General features: G+C 35.8%; 1 protein-coding gene across 1 annotated transcript in view; it reads right to left on the bottom strand.

Annotated features, from left to right (window-relative positions):
* Window positions 1-12,268, bottom strand: part of LOC132433904 (GLIPR1-like protein 2) — a 28,585-nt gene extending 16,317 nt beyond the window's left edge. The window contains exons 1-3 of the mRNA XM_060025270.1: window positions 12,035-12,268; window positions 4,618-4,863; window positions 2,703-2,806 (exon numbers count right to left, since the gene is read on the bottom strand). Of these exons, the coding sequence (XP_059881253.1) occupies window positions 2,703-2,806; window positions 4,618-4,863; window positions 12,035-12,268 (584 nt within the window). The remainder of the gene's footprint in view (window positions 1-2,702; window positions 2,807-4,617; window positions 4,864-12,034) is intronic.
* Between the last annotated feature and the right edge of the window lie 650 nt (window positions 12,269-12,918).

Below are 12,918 nucleotides of genomic sequence, written 5' to 3'. Positions count from 1 at the left end.
CATCAAATAGGGAAATTATCCAGGAAAATATCCTGACCCAATCACTTGGGCACTTTAAAAGCAGAGAGTTTTCTCTGGCTGGTCACAGAAGAGAAGTCAGAGATTTGGATCGTGGGAAGGACCTGATGTGCCTTTGTGGACGTAAAGATGGTGGGAGCCACGCATCAAGGAATGTGGGCAACCTCTAGAAGACGAGAGCAACCACTGGCTTAGAACCAGCAAGAAAATGGGGACCCAAGTCCTATAACCACAAGGCATTGAATTCTGCTAACAACCTGAAGGAGCTTAAAAGCAGACTCTTCCCCAGAGCCTCCAGATAAGAACTCAGTCAACACCTTGATTTTGGCCTTTGAGACCCTGAGCAGAGAATCCAGCTATACTGTGCCTGGACTTATAACTTACAGAACTGTTTAATAATAAATGGCTGCTGTTTTAAGTCACTAAGTTTGTGGTTTATTATGCAGCAATAGAAAACCAATCCACATGCTAAAATCCTAATCCAAGATACCAGTCTATAGCCTGCACTACAGAAACAATCTCCTAATTGTGCTTGTTTCTCTTTGTACCCTTGTTTTCCTATACTCCATTATTGACACAACAGCAAGAGCAATCTTTTATTGCTAAGTTTTCTTTTCAAAACATAGATGAGGGACTTCCCTGGTGGCGCAGTAGTTAATAATCCTCCTGCCAGTGCAGGGGACGTGGGTTCGATCCCTTGTCCGGGAAGATCCCACATGCCGTGGAGCAACTAAGCCCGTGCGCCACAACTACTGAGCCTGTGCTCTGGAGCCCGTGAGCCACAACTACTGAGCCCGAGCGCCAGAACTGCTGAAGCCCACGTGCCTAGAGCTCATGCTCCACAACAAGAGAAGCCACTGCAATGAGAAGCTTGTGCACCACAACGAAGAGTAGCCCCTGCTCGCCGCAACTAGAGAAAGCCCACGTGCAGCAACACAGACTCAATGCAGCCAAAAACAAACAAATAAATAAATTTTTTTAAAAAACAAAGAACAGGGAGAAAAAAAAACATAGATGAGATCATGCCACTTACTTGCTTATTACTTTCCAATGACTTTGCTATTATGTAGAATAAACCCCCAAATCCTTAACCTGGCCTATGGTATTCTATTTGATTTAGTTGTCACCTAACTCTCTACCTCGTCTCCTACCTCTAACCACAGTTATTCATTTTTCAAACATGCTAAACTTATTCCAAGCTCAGAGATTTTACATGTGCTCTCACTTCTACCTGAAATATTCTTTAGCCGTCTCCTCATCTTTTGGCTTTCGGTTTAAATGCCACCTCCTTTTGCAGCTATCCTATCCATATTCTATGCTAGTTACTCCCTATTTGCTTACTGTGCTTTGTTTCTATGGCATATTTTATTATTTAATTAAATATCATTTATTTCTATGTTCACTTATTTATTGTCTGTCTCTCTTCCAAGACTACAAACTAAGTATGGTCAGTCTTTATTGGTTTGTCAGTAGACAGATCAGAGCCTTGTATGTAATTGCTGAGCATGTAAAATGAAGACTAGTACCCCAGAGGAACCTCTTCCTTCCCCACCACCCATGCCCAGTGGTCTGTTTGAATTTTCAATACCAATCAGTAGTTAACTTTCAAAAGTTTCTCCATGTAATAGATATCACCCCAGTACTTCTAGTCTGTAGGACTGAAAGAGGCCAAAAAAGTTTTGCAATTACTCTACATTCCAAACTTGTTTTGCATGCCTATGTTCAAAGTCAGCAAAGCTTCCATTTAAGAAGGGGTTTCTGAATCTAATTCAACTTACATCATAGTACTGTTGTTTTCCCTATCTAGGGGAATACAATCATTAATTAGTAATCAATGTTTTTTTTTTCTTTCTCTTTTTGGTTTAGCCCCAGAAGCATTTTATTTTTAAGAAATTCCTTCTCAATCCTAGCATGTAGTCAATTTTTCTTGGCATGTTGATTAGGATATTTTCTCACTTCAGTTAGACGTTTTAACAGTATTACTTATAGTATCATATCGACCTGTAAGAAAACTTGAGATTTTCCAACAAAGCTCTCCAGAGATGGAGGCTATTTTGGAAGGTAGTTTTTTCCCATCATTGGAAAGTTTTTAGGTACAGGTAAGTAACCACATGATAAGTAAGTGTTAAGAATTCAAGTTTCATATGCATAGCATAACTAGAAGACTTGTGAGGTACTTTTGCACCTCTGAGTTATTATGATTCCTTATATGTATGAGACTAGCCCCAATTAATAATACACTCTCCAGAGGATAGTCAACTAAAAGTGTCCTTCATGTTATAAAACTGATGTACTCTTGAAACAATTCTTACAACATACATTTCAACACACTTAACCTTATTTTCTTTTGACTTTTTAAAAATAAATATGGAGATAAACAATTTTGGAAAATAATTTAAATCCTATGTTAATAAGGCTAGGTACTATGAAATAATACTAAAGTTAAAATTCTCTCAGGAAGTAATATTTGGCTAGTCTATACATAAAATCAGTATGCCTAAATTGACTTATTTTATTATTAAATTTAAAATATTTCAATATAAAGTCTTTAATTGCTATCTCATACTTAATTCTTTTATAGCTTGCAAAGACATTTAGAAGAATATGTTGAAAGTTAGGAAAACTTAACCTTGAAAAATCCCCAATTTATTTTTATATTATTTAAAAAATTTAAAGGAACTTACCCTGGTGCATAGTTGCATATGAAAAGTGCTGCATGTTTAATATGTCCAATTCTTGAACATGGAGTAACAGCACAACCAACTTTGTAAGACTGGTCCCAAACAAGCTAAAATAAAATTTTCAAAGAAAACATAAAATTTAATTCTAAACATTTACTCTGCCATAGTATAAACAATAGTATATTCAATACACATAGGACCTTTAACAAAGCAATTCAAGGAATATGAACAATTCTTCATTTGGATGCAGGTAGAGAATTATCATGGATTTAGGGAAGCATTTCCAAAACTGTATTTAGAGAAACACTTTAATAGGTTCTACCAATACTGTATTCTTAGGATAAAGAGTCTGAGAAAAACTGATCCAGAATAATGTATTAGAGCGAAAGGAAGACACCTGCTGAATCAATTTTCGACCTCTTGTTGACTCTGAGAGTTCTAGGTTATTGGCAAAGAGGAAGAGGGAAATGTGAAGACACAAAGTTTTGGAAGAATGGAAGTTGTGAATAAAAAGGAAAAAAAGAGGGGACAGTAAGATTATAGAAGGGAAGGAAAAGAAATACAAGAGTGGAAAGTAATTGAATGTTATCAGCATTTTTCTTTTCTTTTATTGAGGAAATTCCATTACAAAATAAAATGAAGTCTGGACCTTTCATTTAAAAAATGAGTAAAAGAGCTGGTTCCTATAAAATAATTTCTTGCAAAATAGGTCTTGGAGTGAAAATATGAGAATAATTAAAGATATTCCAGAAATTCCTGAATGGCTTTAGTATTCCTAATACTTACAAGTGAATGACAACAAAAAATTGTTTTGTTAACCTCTGTGGGAGAGGGAGAAACAATTTGTTTTCCTTTTCTCTATAGCTGAAGTCTTAGTGATTCCAAAAGAAATAGAGTGATGCATTAAAAGAATAGAGAATAGAATGTCTGTAACAGTTGAAGTTAAACAGGTCAAATGCAGGAAATGAAAATGTCTAGGAAACTAGACTTAAGGAGGAAAAAATACAGAGGAGTAGGTCAGGGAGTAGACTTTTACTCAGAGTATTGAAGTCATATTAAGGAGTCTAGCTTTGACATGAGTAAGACAGTAGAGAACCACTCTAACTTTCTAGGAGAAAAAATTGATTAAACATTTTTTGAAACATAAATCATTTGATGGAACAGGAAGACATGAGTTCAACATGAAAAAATTCCAAGATTTTAAGTTCTACATTAGAGTCTATTGACTGAAAAATAATCTTTTAAATGAGCTTGGAAGTTAATTCAATAGTTTCTTGATACCTGATACAAATATTTATTGAAGACCTAAATAATGTCATGTTGCTGTGCTGAGAATACATGGATAAGAAGACAAGGTCCCTGCCCTTAGTGTAGTATTAGATATATAAACAGATGATTATAAAACAATGTAATATGTGAAAAAATAAATGTTTGTACAGGAAATAAAAAGTGGTTCAGTGTTCTTGGAGTACAAAGTGTAAGAGTGAATTGTTAGACATGAGGTAGGAAAATAATTATATGTATTTGCATTTAAAACATTTTAATCAGTTATATAGTAGTATGTGTGCTGATCTGTGCAAAAAAAATCATCTTTTACTTATGTTTATAGTCAATAAACTAAAACTAATTTTTATTTGCTAGTTTCTTTCTTTTCCAGTGTACATTATTTTAGAAAGGTACCTTTCATCTTTGGCTATGGAGATTAGACTTACTATATTTAAAGGAATGTTTTAATTGCATGGTTCAAATAATAGAAGAAATTATGAACATTCAGAAGATCTAGGACTGATTAGAATTTTGATTCTATTAGAGGTAATAATTTTGCCATTTGAGTTTATTTATAAAATTGAAACACAATAACAACGTAGTAGTAAAGCAATTAAGGAGTCTATTGAATTAATAATATAAAATTAGATACCTGTAGATAATTAGAACAGTTATCAGAGCAACTGTTCTTTTCAAAATTGTACTTTTTCCTCTGTGCGAACCAACTTCTGATAGCGATACTTGCAGTAAATTCATTTTCAGGGCCGACCCACATATTTTCACCAATACCATTAAATCTAGGATGGGCCATTTTTCGTTTTTCTAAATGAATATTACGTTCAAACACACATTTTTTCCCCCATGCTCTAGCAGTCCGTGACAAAGCTACATCCCAAGTCTGAAAAAAAAAATGCAAAAAGTAAAGAAGAAAAAATAACAACAATGAGTTATTTTTTTTTGTGCTCTAAATTATTTTCCTTGAGTTTTCATAATTATATGTAAGGAAAAAATTGTTATTTTGTGCTTATGAGTCTGGTTTATGGAATTTACGTAGGAGAAAAAGTGTTTTGAGACAATTATAAATGAAACAACTATTTCCTGAGATGAAGGCTTATGCATATATTTTTAAGTAAAAAATCAGATTGTTAGATGATGCAAATGGTTATAATACTCTTACATGTAGTCTATTCAGAAAATGTGTATTTTTAATCTCATGCCTTTTATATGTAATAATACAATAATTTAAAATATTTAAGAACTATTTATTGAGCACTGATTATATGCAAATTATTGTACTGTGAGGAATAAAATATGAAGTCAACGTAAATTTTGTCCTCTAGTTGCTTACTGTTGTTAGGAGAAAAACCTGGGATAATATATACATACATATACATATATATACAAATACATATATATATATATTTATATATATATATTTTAACACATAGTGGTAGTTGGTAAATGTTATAAAAGAGGCACATGTAAAGTTTTATGGATGTTCCCAGAAATGTAAGAAAATATCACAAGATGCTGCTCCCCTCCATTTATGGAAATATCCAGAAATGTGTACTTCTGACATATTTAGAGCCTCATAAATTCATTGTTTAGTTAAGGACAAGAACAAAAATAACACAAATAGAAAAATCAACAAAATATTTGTAAAACCAACATGCTAAATATATATACGTTACAGTAAATCTGAAAATAAACATTTCTGAAAAACAATACTAAGATTTCCTTAGAGTTTTCTTGGTTAATTTCATAGATTATACAGAAGTACAATACAGAAAATATATTATAGAAAACTTCAGCATATCCCCTCCCTCCCCACACTATTTCCCTCCCCAAAGGTAATCATTTTTTAAAAAATTGTTTATGTATAAATTTCTCTAGCTCCATATACACACATTCATATATAAGATATGTTAGGGTGTTTTAGATGAGTATTTTGTGATTTTTGTCTTTGCACGGTTTTAATCATACCATACACAATATTATTGGCCCGTAACTTGCAGTTTTCACTTAGAGAGATTGTTCCATATTAGCACAACTAGATCTACCTAATTTTTTGCAAACTTTTTATAGTATTCCATAGTATGGCTAGCAGCATGTAATAAAGGTTACCGTTCCACTATTAATGGCCCTTCAGATTCTTTGCCATTTGCAAACTATGCTCCATGGACCATCTTTCTACTGCCTAATTTTGCATATTGTTTACACACCACATGCTTACAATGCACCATGTCACTATTCTAAGTGGGTTTTTTTCCTTCCATTTTTATTGAGATATAATTGACACACAGCACTGTGTAAGTTTCAGGTGTACAGCATAATACATCATGAAATGATTAACACAATTAGTTTAGTGAACATCCATTATCTCATATAGATATAAAAACAAAATTTTTCCCTTGTGATGAGAACTCAAGATTTACTCTCTTAACAATTTCAGATATAACATACGGCAGTAGTGTAATATTAATCATTTGGACATCATCCCTAGTACTTATCTTATAACTGGAAGTTTGTACCTTTTAACCACCTTCATCCAATCCCCCCCTGCCCCCACCCTCATAACCACAAATCTGATCTCTTGTTCTATGAGTATTTTTGTTTTCGTTGTTTTTATTGTTGACTGTACTTCCCAAATTTCATTCCCCTGGCTCACTTATTTTGTAACTGGAAGTTTGTACCTCTTAATTTCCCTCACCTATTTCACTCATCCCCCCCTCCCACTCCCCTCTGGCAATCACCTGTTTGTTCTCTTTATCTATGACTCTGTTTCTGTTTGATTATGTTTGTTGTTTTCTGGACTCCATATATAAGTGAAATCATATGGTATTTGTCTTTCTCTGTCTGACTTATTTCACTTAGCATAATACCTTCTAGGTCCATCCATGTTGTTGCAAATAGCAAGATTTCATTCCTTTTTATGGCTGAGTAATAACCCATTGTATATATAGTGCAGATACCTTTTTGAATTAGTGTTTTTTTTGTTTTTTTTCTTTTGGAAAAATACCCAGAAGTGGAATTGCTGCCACTGGAATGTATACTCCCTTGTTTCTATGAGTTTGACTTTTTTTTTCAGATTCCACATATAAGTGATACCATGCAATATTTATCTTTGTCTGGATTATTTCACTTAGCACAATGCCTTCAAGTTCCATCCCAGTTGTTGCAAATAGCAGGATTTCCTTCTTTTCTCATGGCTGAACAATATTCCATTGTATATATACACACCACTTCCTCTTTGTCCATTCGTCCATCGATGGGCACTTAGGTTGCTTCCATATCTTGGCTATTGTGAATAATGCTGCAGTGAACACAGGAGTGCAGACATCTCTGTGATATCCTGTTGTCATTTCCTTTGTTTTTATACCTAAGAGTGGAATTGCTGGATCATATGGTAGTTCTTTTTTAAATTTTTTAAGGAATCCTCCACACTGATTTCCATAGTGGTTGTACGAATATACATTCCCAACAACAATGCACAAATCTTCCCTTTTCTCTATATCCTCACCAATGTTTGTTTTCTCCTGTCTTTTTTGGTGATAGACATTCTAATGGGTGTGAAGTGATACCTTATTGTGGTTTTAATTTGCATTTCCCAGATGATTAGTCATGTTGAGCACCTTTTTATGTACCTGTTGGCTAAAGCTATAAAATTCTTACAAGAAACAAAGGGGAAAAGCTTCATGACATTGGATTTGGTGATAATTTCTTAGATATGTTACCAAAAGCACAGGCAACAAGATAAAAAAAATAGATAATTAGACTTAATTACAATTAAAAACTTTTGTGTATCAAAGGACACTATTAACAGAATGAAAGGCAACCTATGGAGGGGAGAAAACATCTGAAGATCATATATTTGACAAGGGATTTTATCCAGAATATATAAAGAATTCCTTCAACTCAGCTAACCAAAAGACCCTAACCACCTGACCAAAAAATGACCAAAGAACTTGTGCAAACATTTCTACAAAGAAGACATACAAATGGCCAATAAACACCTGAAAATATGCTCAACATAACTAATCATTAGGGAAATGAAAATCAAAACCATAATGACATACCACTTCACACCCATTAAAACAAGTGTTGGCAAGGATGTGGAGAAATTGAAACCCTGTGCATTGCTGGTAGGAATGCGAAATGTGCAGCCACTATGGGAAACAGAATGTCAGTTCTTCAAAAAATTAAGCATAGAATTTGTACATGTTTTTGCAATTCCATTTCTGGGTATATACCTAGTAAAGGTGAAAGCAGGGAATCGAACAGATATTTATTCACGTACCTATGTCCACAGCAGCATTATTCACGATAACCAAAATGTGGAAGAAACTCAACCATCCATGGAGAGATAAATGGATAAACAAAATGTGGTATATACATAAAGTGGAATATTATTCAGCCTTTAAGAGGATGGAAATTCTTTTTTAAAACATTTTTTAAAATTAATTTTTTTTTGGCTGTATTGGGTCTTTTTTGCTGTGCGGGCTTTCTCTAGTTGTGGAGAGCAGGGGCTACTCTTCATGCAGTACACAGGCTTCTCATCGCAGTGGCTTCTCTTGTTGCGGAGCACAGGCTCTAGGCGTGCAGGCTCAGTAGTTGTGGCACATGGGCTTAGTTGCTCCATGGCATGTGGGATCTTCCTGGACCAGGGCTCGAACCCATATTCCCTGTGTTGGCAGGTGGATTCTTAACCACTGCACCATCAAGGAAGTCCCAGAATGAAACCTTGAAGACATCATGCTAAGTGAAACAATCCAGTCACAAAGAGAAACACTTATGATTCTTATATGATGTACCTGGAGTAGTCAAATTTATGAGACCGAAAGTAGAATGGTAGTAGCCAGCAGAAAGAAGGGAATGGGGAGTTAGTGTTTAATGGGTGCAGAGTTTCTATTGGGTAGGATGAAAATGTTCTGGAGATGAATGGTGGTGATGATCGCACAACAATGTGAATGTATTTAATGTCATAGAACTGTACACTTAAAGATGGTTAAAATGGTAAATTTTATGTTATGTATATTTTACAATAAAAAAACCCAATAAATTTTTTAGTTTAAAAATTGTTTTGAGTTTAAAAACAAGGTAGAACAAAAATACTAGGTGACGACAACAACAGCATGGACATGGGCAGAAGACAAACAATTTATGTGTTGTAATATCTTTTTAATATTTAGAAGGAGGTTATAGATGTTCATTAACTTTGGACTTTGTAAAGTATATACATTAAAATGTTAAGCATAACCAGTAAATAATAAAGATAAAATGTATGATTTCCAAACCTGTCAAGGAAAAGTTCTAAGTAGACCATACTATTATGATAGACTATACTATTTACAGTTATTATTTACATCTTAGTAAAATCCATGGGAAAAATATATACAAATTTTTAGAAAGAAGAGAAGGATAAAAGTTAGAGTGCAGCTTTAAACTGTACCCAAAACATTATTCCTTCAAAAATGTTCACATATTAAGATATATATTGAGGGGACACAATATTATGCTTTATATTATTCTCTACGCTTTATGTTTGAAATAAAAATTTTAGACATTAGGAATACAAAACCTATAAAAAGTTGAATTAAAAATATTTTGTGTTTACTCATTATCAGGAGGAACGCTAATCTTCAAACTTGGAAGAAATAGAATTAATCACAAAGGGTGGGAAATACATAGATATAACTCTCAAATATCCTCAAATTCTAATTAAACTCAAAAGATTAAAATTGGCTTGGATAAAACTATCTTCAGCAAATACAATGCTAGTATTGGTATATTTCTATAAGAAAATATATAAACAGAAGAGGAAACTTACTGAGAATTCAAAAGGTAAAGAAAATGAACAAAATACGTACAAAATACGTCCAATCAAAATAACATTTTAAAATTAACATTAAAGCAAAGTTCCCTTTTATAATTTATTAGTTTAGCAAGTGACTGAAAATACCCAAGCCAGTCAGATGTGGTATGTCCAGTCACATGTATGTATGGTATGTCACATGTGCAGTCCAGTAAATTAGTTCACGTGTCTGGCGTACATTGTCATGTGCGTGCATCCTCTACAAGTGGTTGTGCTTTGTGTAGCTTACTAATGAAGACCTGATGGAATTGAAGCCCAGAGAATGGACAAAGAGAGACTAGAGGAAGAAGAAGTAACTGAAGAACAGAAGAGATTCAAGACGCAGGAAATGGCAAGGGGATTTTCTTTATTTGAGGAGGCACTGTTCGTTTCTAAGGCACAGGACCTGAACGTAGTATGGTACACAAAGGTTGCAGCAGCCATTCAGAATGCAATCCAGTGCTACCATGTCATCTATGACAAGAAAAAAAGAGCTACTACCCAGACATCACTGGATTGCTTTTTCAAGAGGGTAGATAGAATTGAATCCAGCAAGGAACCAGAACCTGTGCCATCAACTACAGGTGTTAGTGAAATTGCAGCTTGCCCTCCATCTCCTATTGCTGACAATCCTTCAGCTCTGTCATCTCCCACCTCCTCTCCCCCCTCCAGTCAGTAACTCTTCTTGCCTGTTCACTGGATGCCAGCCCCTGTATGCCAGCTATTGTACCGTACTACTGTGCTTTTCAAGGTACTATACAGTAAGGTTAAAAATGTTTTATTTGGGGGCTTCCCTGGTGGTGCAGTGGTTGAGAATCTGCCTGCTAATGCAGGGGACACGGGTTCGAGCTCTGGTCTGGGATGATCCCACATGCCGTGGAGCAACTAGGCCCGTGAGACATAACTACTGAGCCTGCGCATCTGGAGCCTGTGCTCCGCAACAAGAGAGGCCGCGATAATGAGAGGCCTGCGCACCGCGAAGAAGAGTGGCCCCCGCTTGCCACAACTAGAGAAAGCCCTTGTGCAGAAACAAAGACCCAACAGAGCAAAAATAAATTAATTAATTAATAAACTCCTACCCCCAACATCTTAAAAAAAAGTTTTATTTTTTGTGTTTTATGTATTATTTGTGTGAAAAGTATTATAAACCTATTACAGTATAGTACTATATAGCCGCTTGTGTTAGTCGGGTACCTAGGCTAACTTTGTCGGACTTTGGAACAAATTGGACTTAAGAACGCACTCTAGGAACTGAACTCGTTCGTATGTAGGGGACTTACTGTACTTCTACACTGCTGATATTTGCTTAATTTGGCACAGTCCTTCAGTATAGCAATTGCTACGTATCGTATAAATAAAAAAATCACATATTTTATTTGTCACATTTCTGGAATTTTTCCTAAGGAACTAATCCAGAAGGAAGAAAAGAGATATCTAGGGAGACAGTCCTTGCAATATTTACAACATAAATTGGAAGGTCGTAATTGCCCGATACATTTTGCATTCATTTTTAATGACAATCATGAAGACTCTATAGCACCAGGGGAACAGCTAACGAGACATTACAAAGAAATACGGGGGAAAAAATGGGAAAGAAGCAAGAACTATTTTGTAAGGGAATGCAAAATCAGGGCCGGGTCTAGGACGAGGTTAATGAAACACCCTCTAGGGAGCAAAATTTAGGCTGGATACCAAAAAACTCAATAATCAAGATAAAAAATATTTTAAAAAGGCAAAATTAGTGTGAAAACATCCATGATAAAAATTCAAAATTTTAAATAAGAACAGAATCTGACCTTTTATTTGCATTATCCTGAGAGTGCCTCACTTGCCTCTCCCAAATTCAAGCTCAAAGATCCTGTCTTTGTTTAAAGTGATTTTGTTTCATCAATAATACTTTTGCATTGATTTTTAAATTTAAAAAATTACATTAAACTATCATTTTCTCGAATTAAAGCTCCCTTAAATTTTGCACCTCTGGTGAGTACCTCTACTCACCCTAGTCCAAGCCCTGTGCAAATCCTTGGTAATAACTATGCGTTTGAGTGACAGTGGTTTTTATTTCTTGAACATATAAACTTCACGTGTATTTTAAAACCCAAACTCTAAGCGCGGTTGTCCGCGATCCTTAAGGCTCAGAGACCCAGACTCTCCGCGGCCGAGGGGGAGGTCCTGACAGGGGCTGTTGGAGGTTTGGGCAACCGCCTTAGGGCCTCACCATGAAGCGCAAGTTAGCCCCTCGGGGGATGACGCTGCCCCGGAGCTCATTGTGGAGGTTCACGTACTCATTGATAAACGTTACGTCCTCTTCGTGTGGCAAAGAATGCGCGTTTAAACCGGAACCCAGCAGTAGTAGCCAGAACTCACAAAGCCACACCTCCCAAACAACCGTCTGCGCCAGACGAAGCCTTTGGGCGCACCACTCCCGGGCGAAGCGCCTCGGGGTCTCCATCGTTCACTGGCCGTGGCCAGGCCAGTGCGCACGCGCCGGCCCGCCCCAGCGACCTGCCAATCAACGGGGAGGGGCGGTGCAGGCACGTCTGGCCCCGCCTCCCCGCGAACGGAGAGAAAAGGATGAAGGGAAACCAGAGTGAGGGAAGGCTCGTGAAAGCTGTCTGCAGAACAAACCACAACAGAGGCTTGAGTTAAATGAGTGCAAGCTTTTCACTAAATTAATGTAGTTAAATATCCAGAGTCGATTTCTGACACCAGATGATGTGTCATCGTTTATTAATGTGTCAACTGCCCAGTAAATGCCAATTGCTGAATAAGTAACATGTCTGAGGAACCTTCTAATTCTTCTGTGACACCGATGAAAATTCAACCAAAAAAAAAATCCTTACTTGTTAAGTTGGGAGTTTAATGCAAGATCTTCCTTTTATTTTCCTCCTGGACAGAAGAATATCCTCTTTTAGGCCAACTTCCTCACTGAGATTTTCTCAATGTTTTAATGATCATTTGTGGGAAACCACAGGATAAATGGGAAAAGTGGAAAGCTCAGCAGGTAGGGGGTAGACTAGGGATCATCAAATTCTCATAAAGTTAAAATATTTTCATTTTTTTCTTTCACCAGCATGTCTGGAATATCAATATTCATCTTCT

Source organism: Delphinus delphis, chromosome 11 (assembly GCF_949987515.2).
Source record: "Delphinus delphis chromosome 11, mDelDel1.2, whole genome shotgun sequence".
NCBI lineage: Eukaryota > Metazoa > Chordata > Mammalia > Artiodactyla > Delphinidae > Delphinus > Delphinus delphis.
The sequence above is the reverse complement of the archived record's forward strand: the minus strand, read 5'-3'. Positions and strand labels throughout refer to the sequence as shown.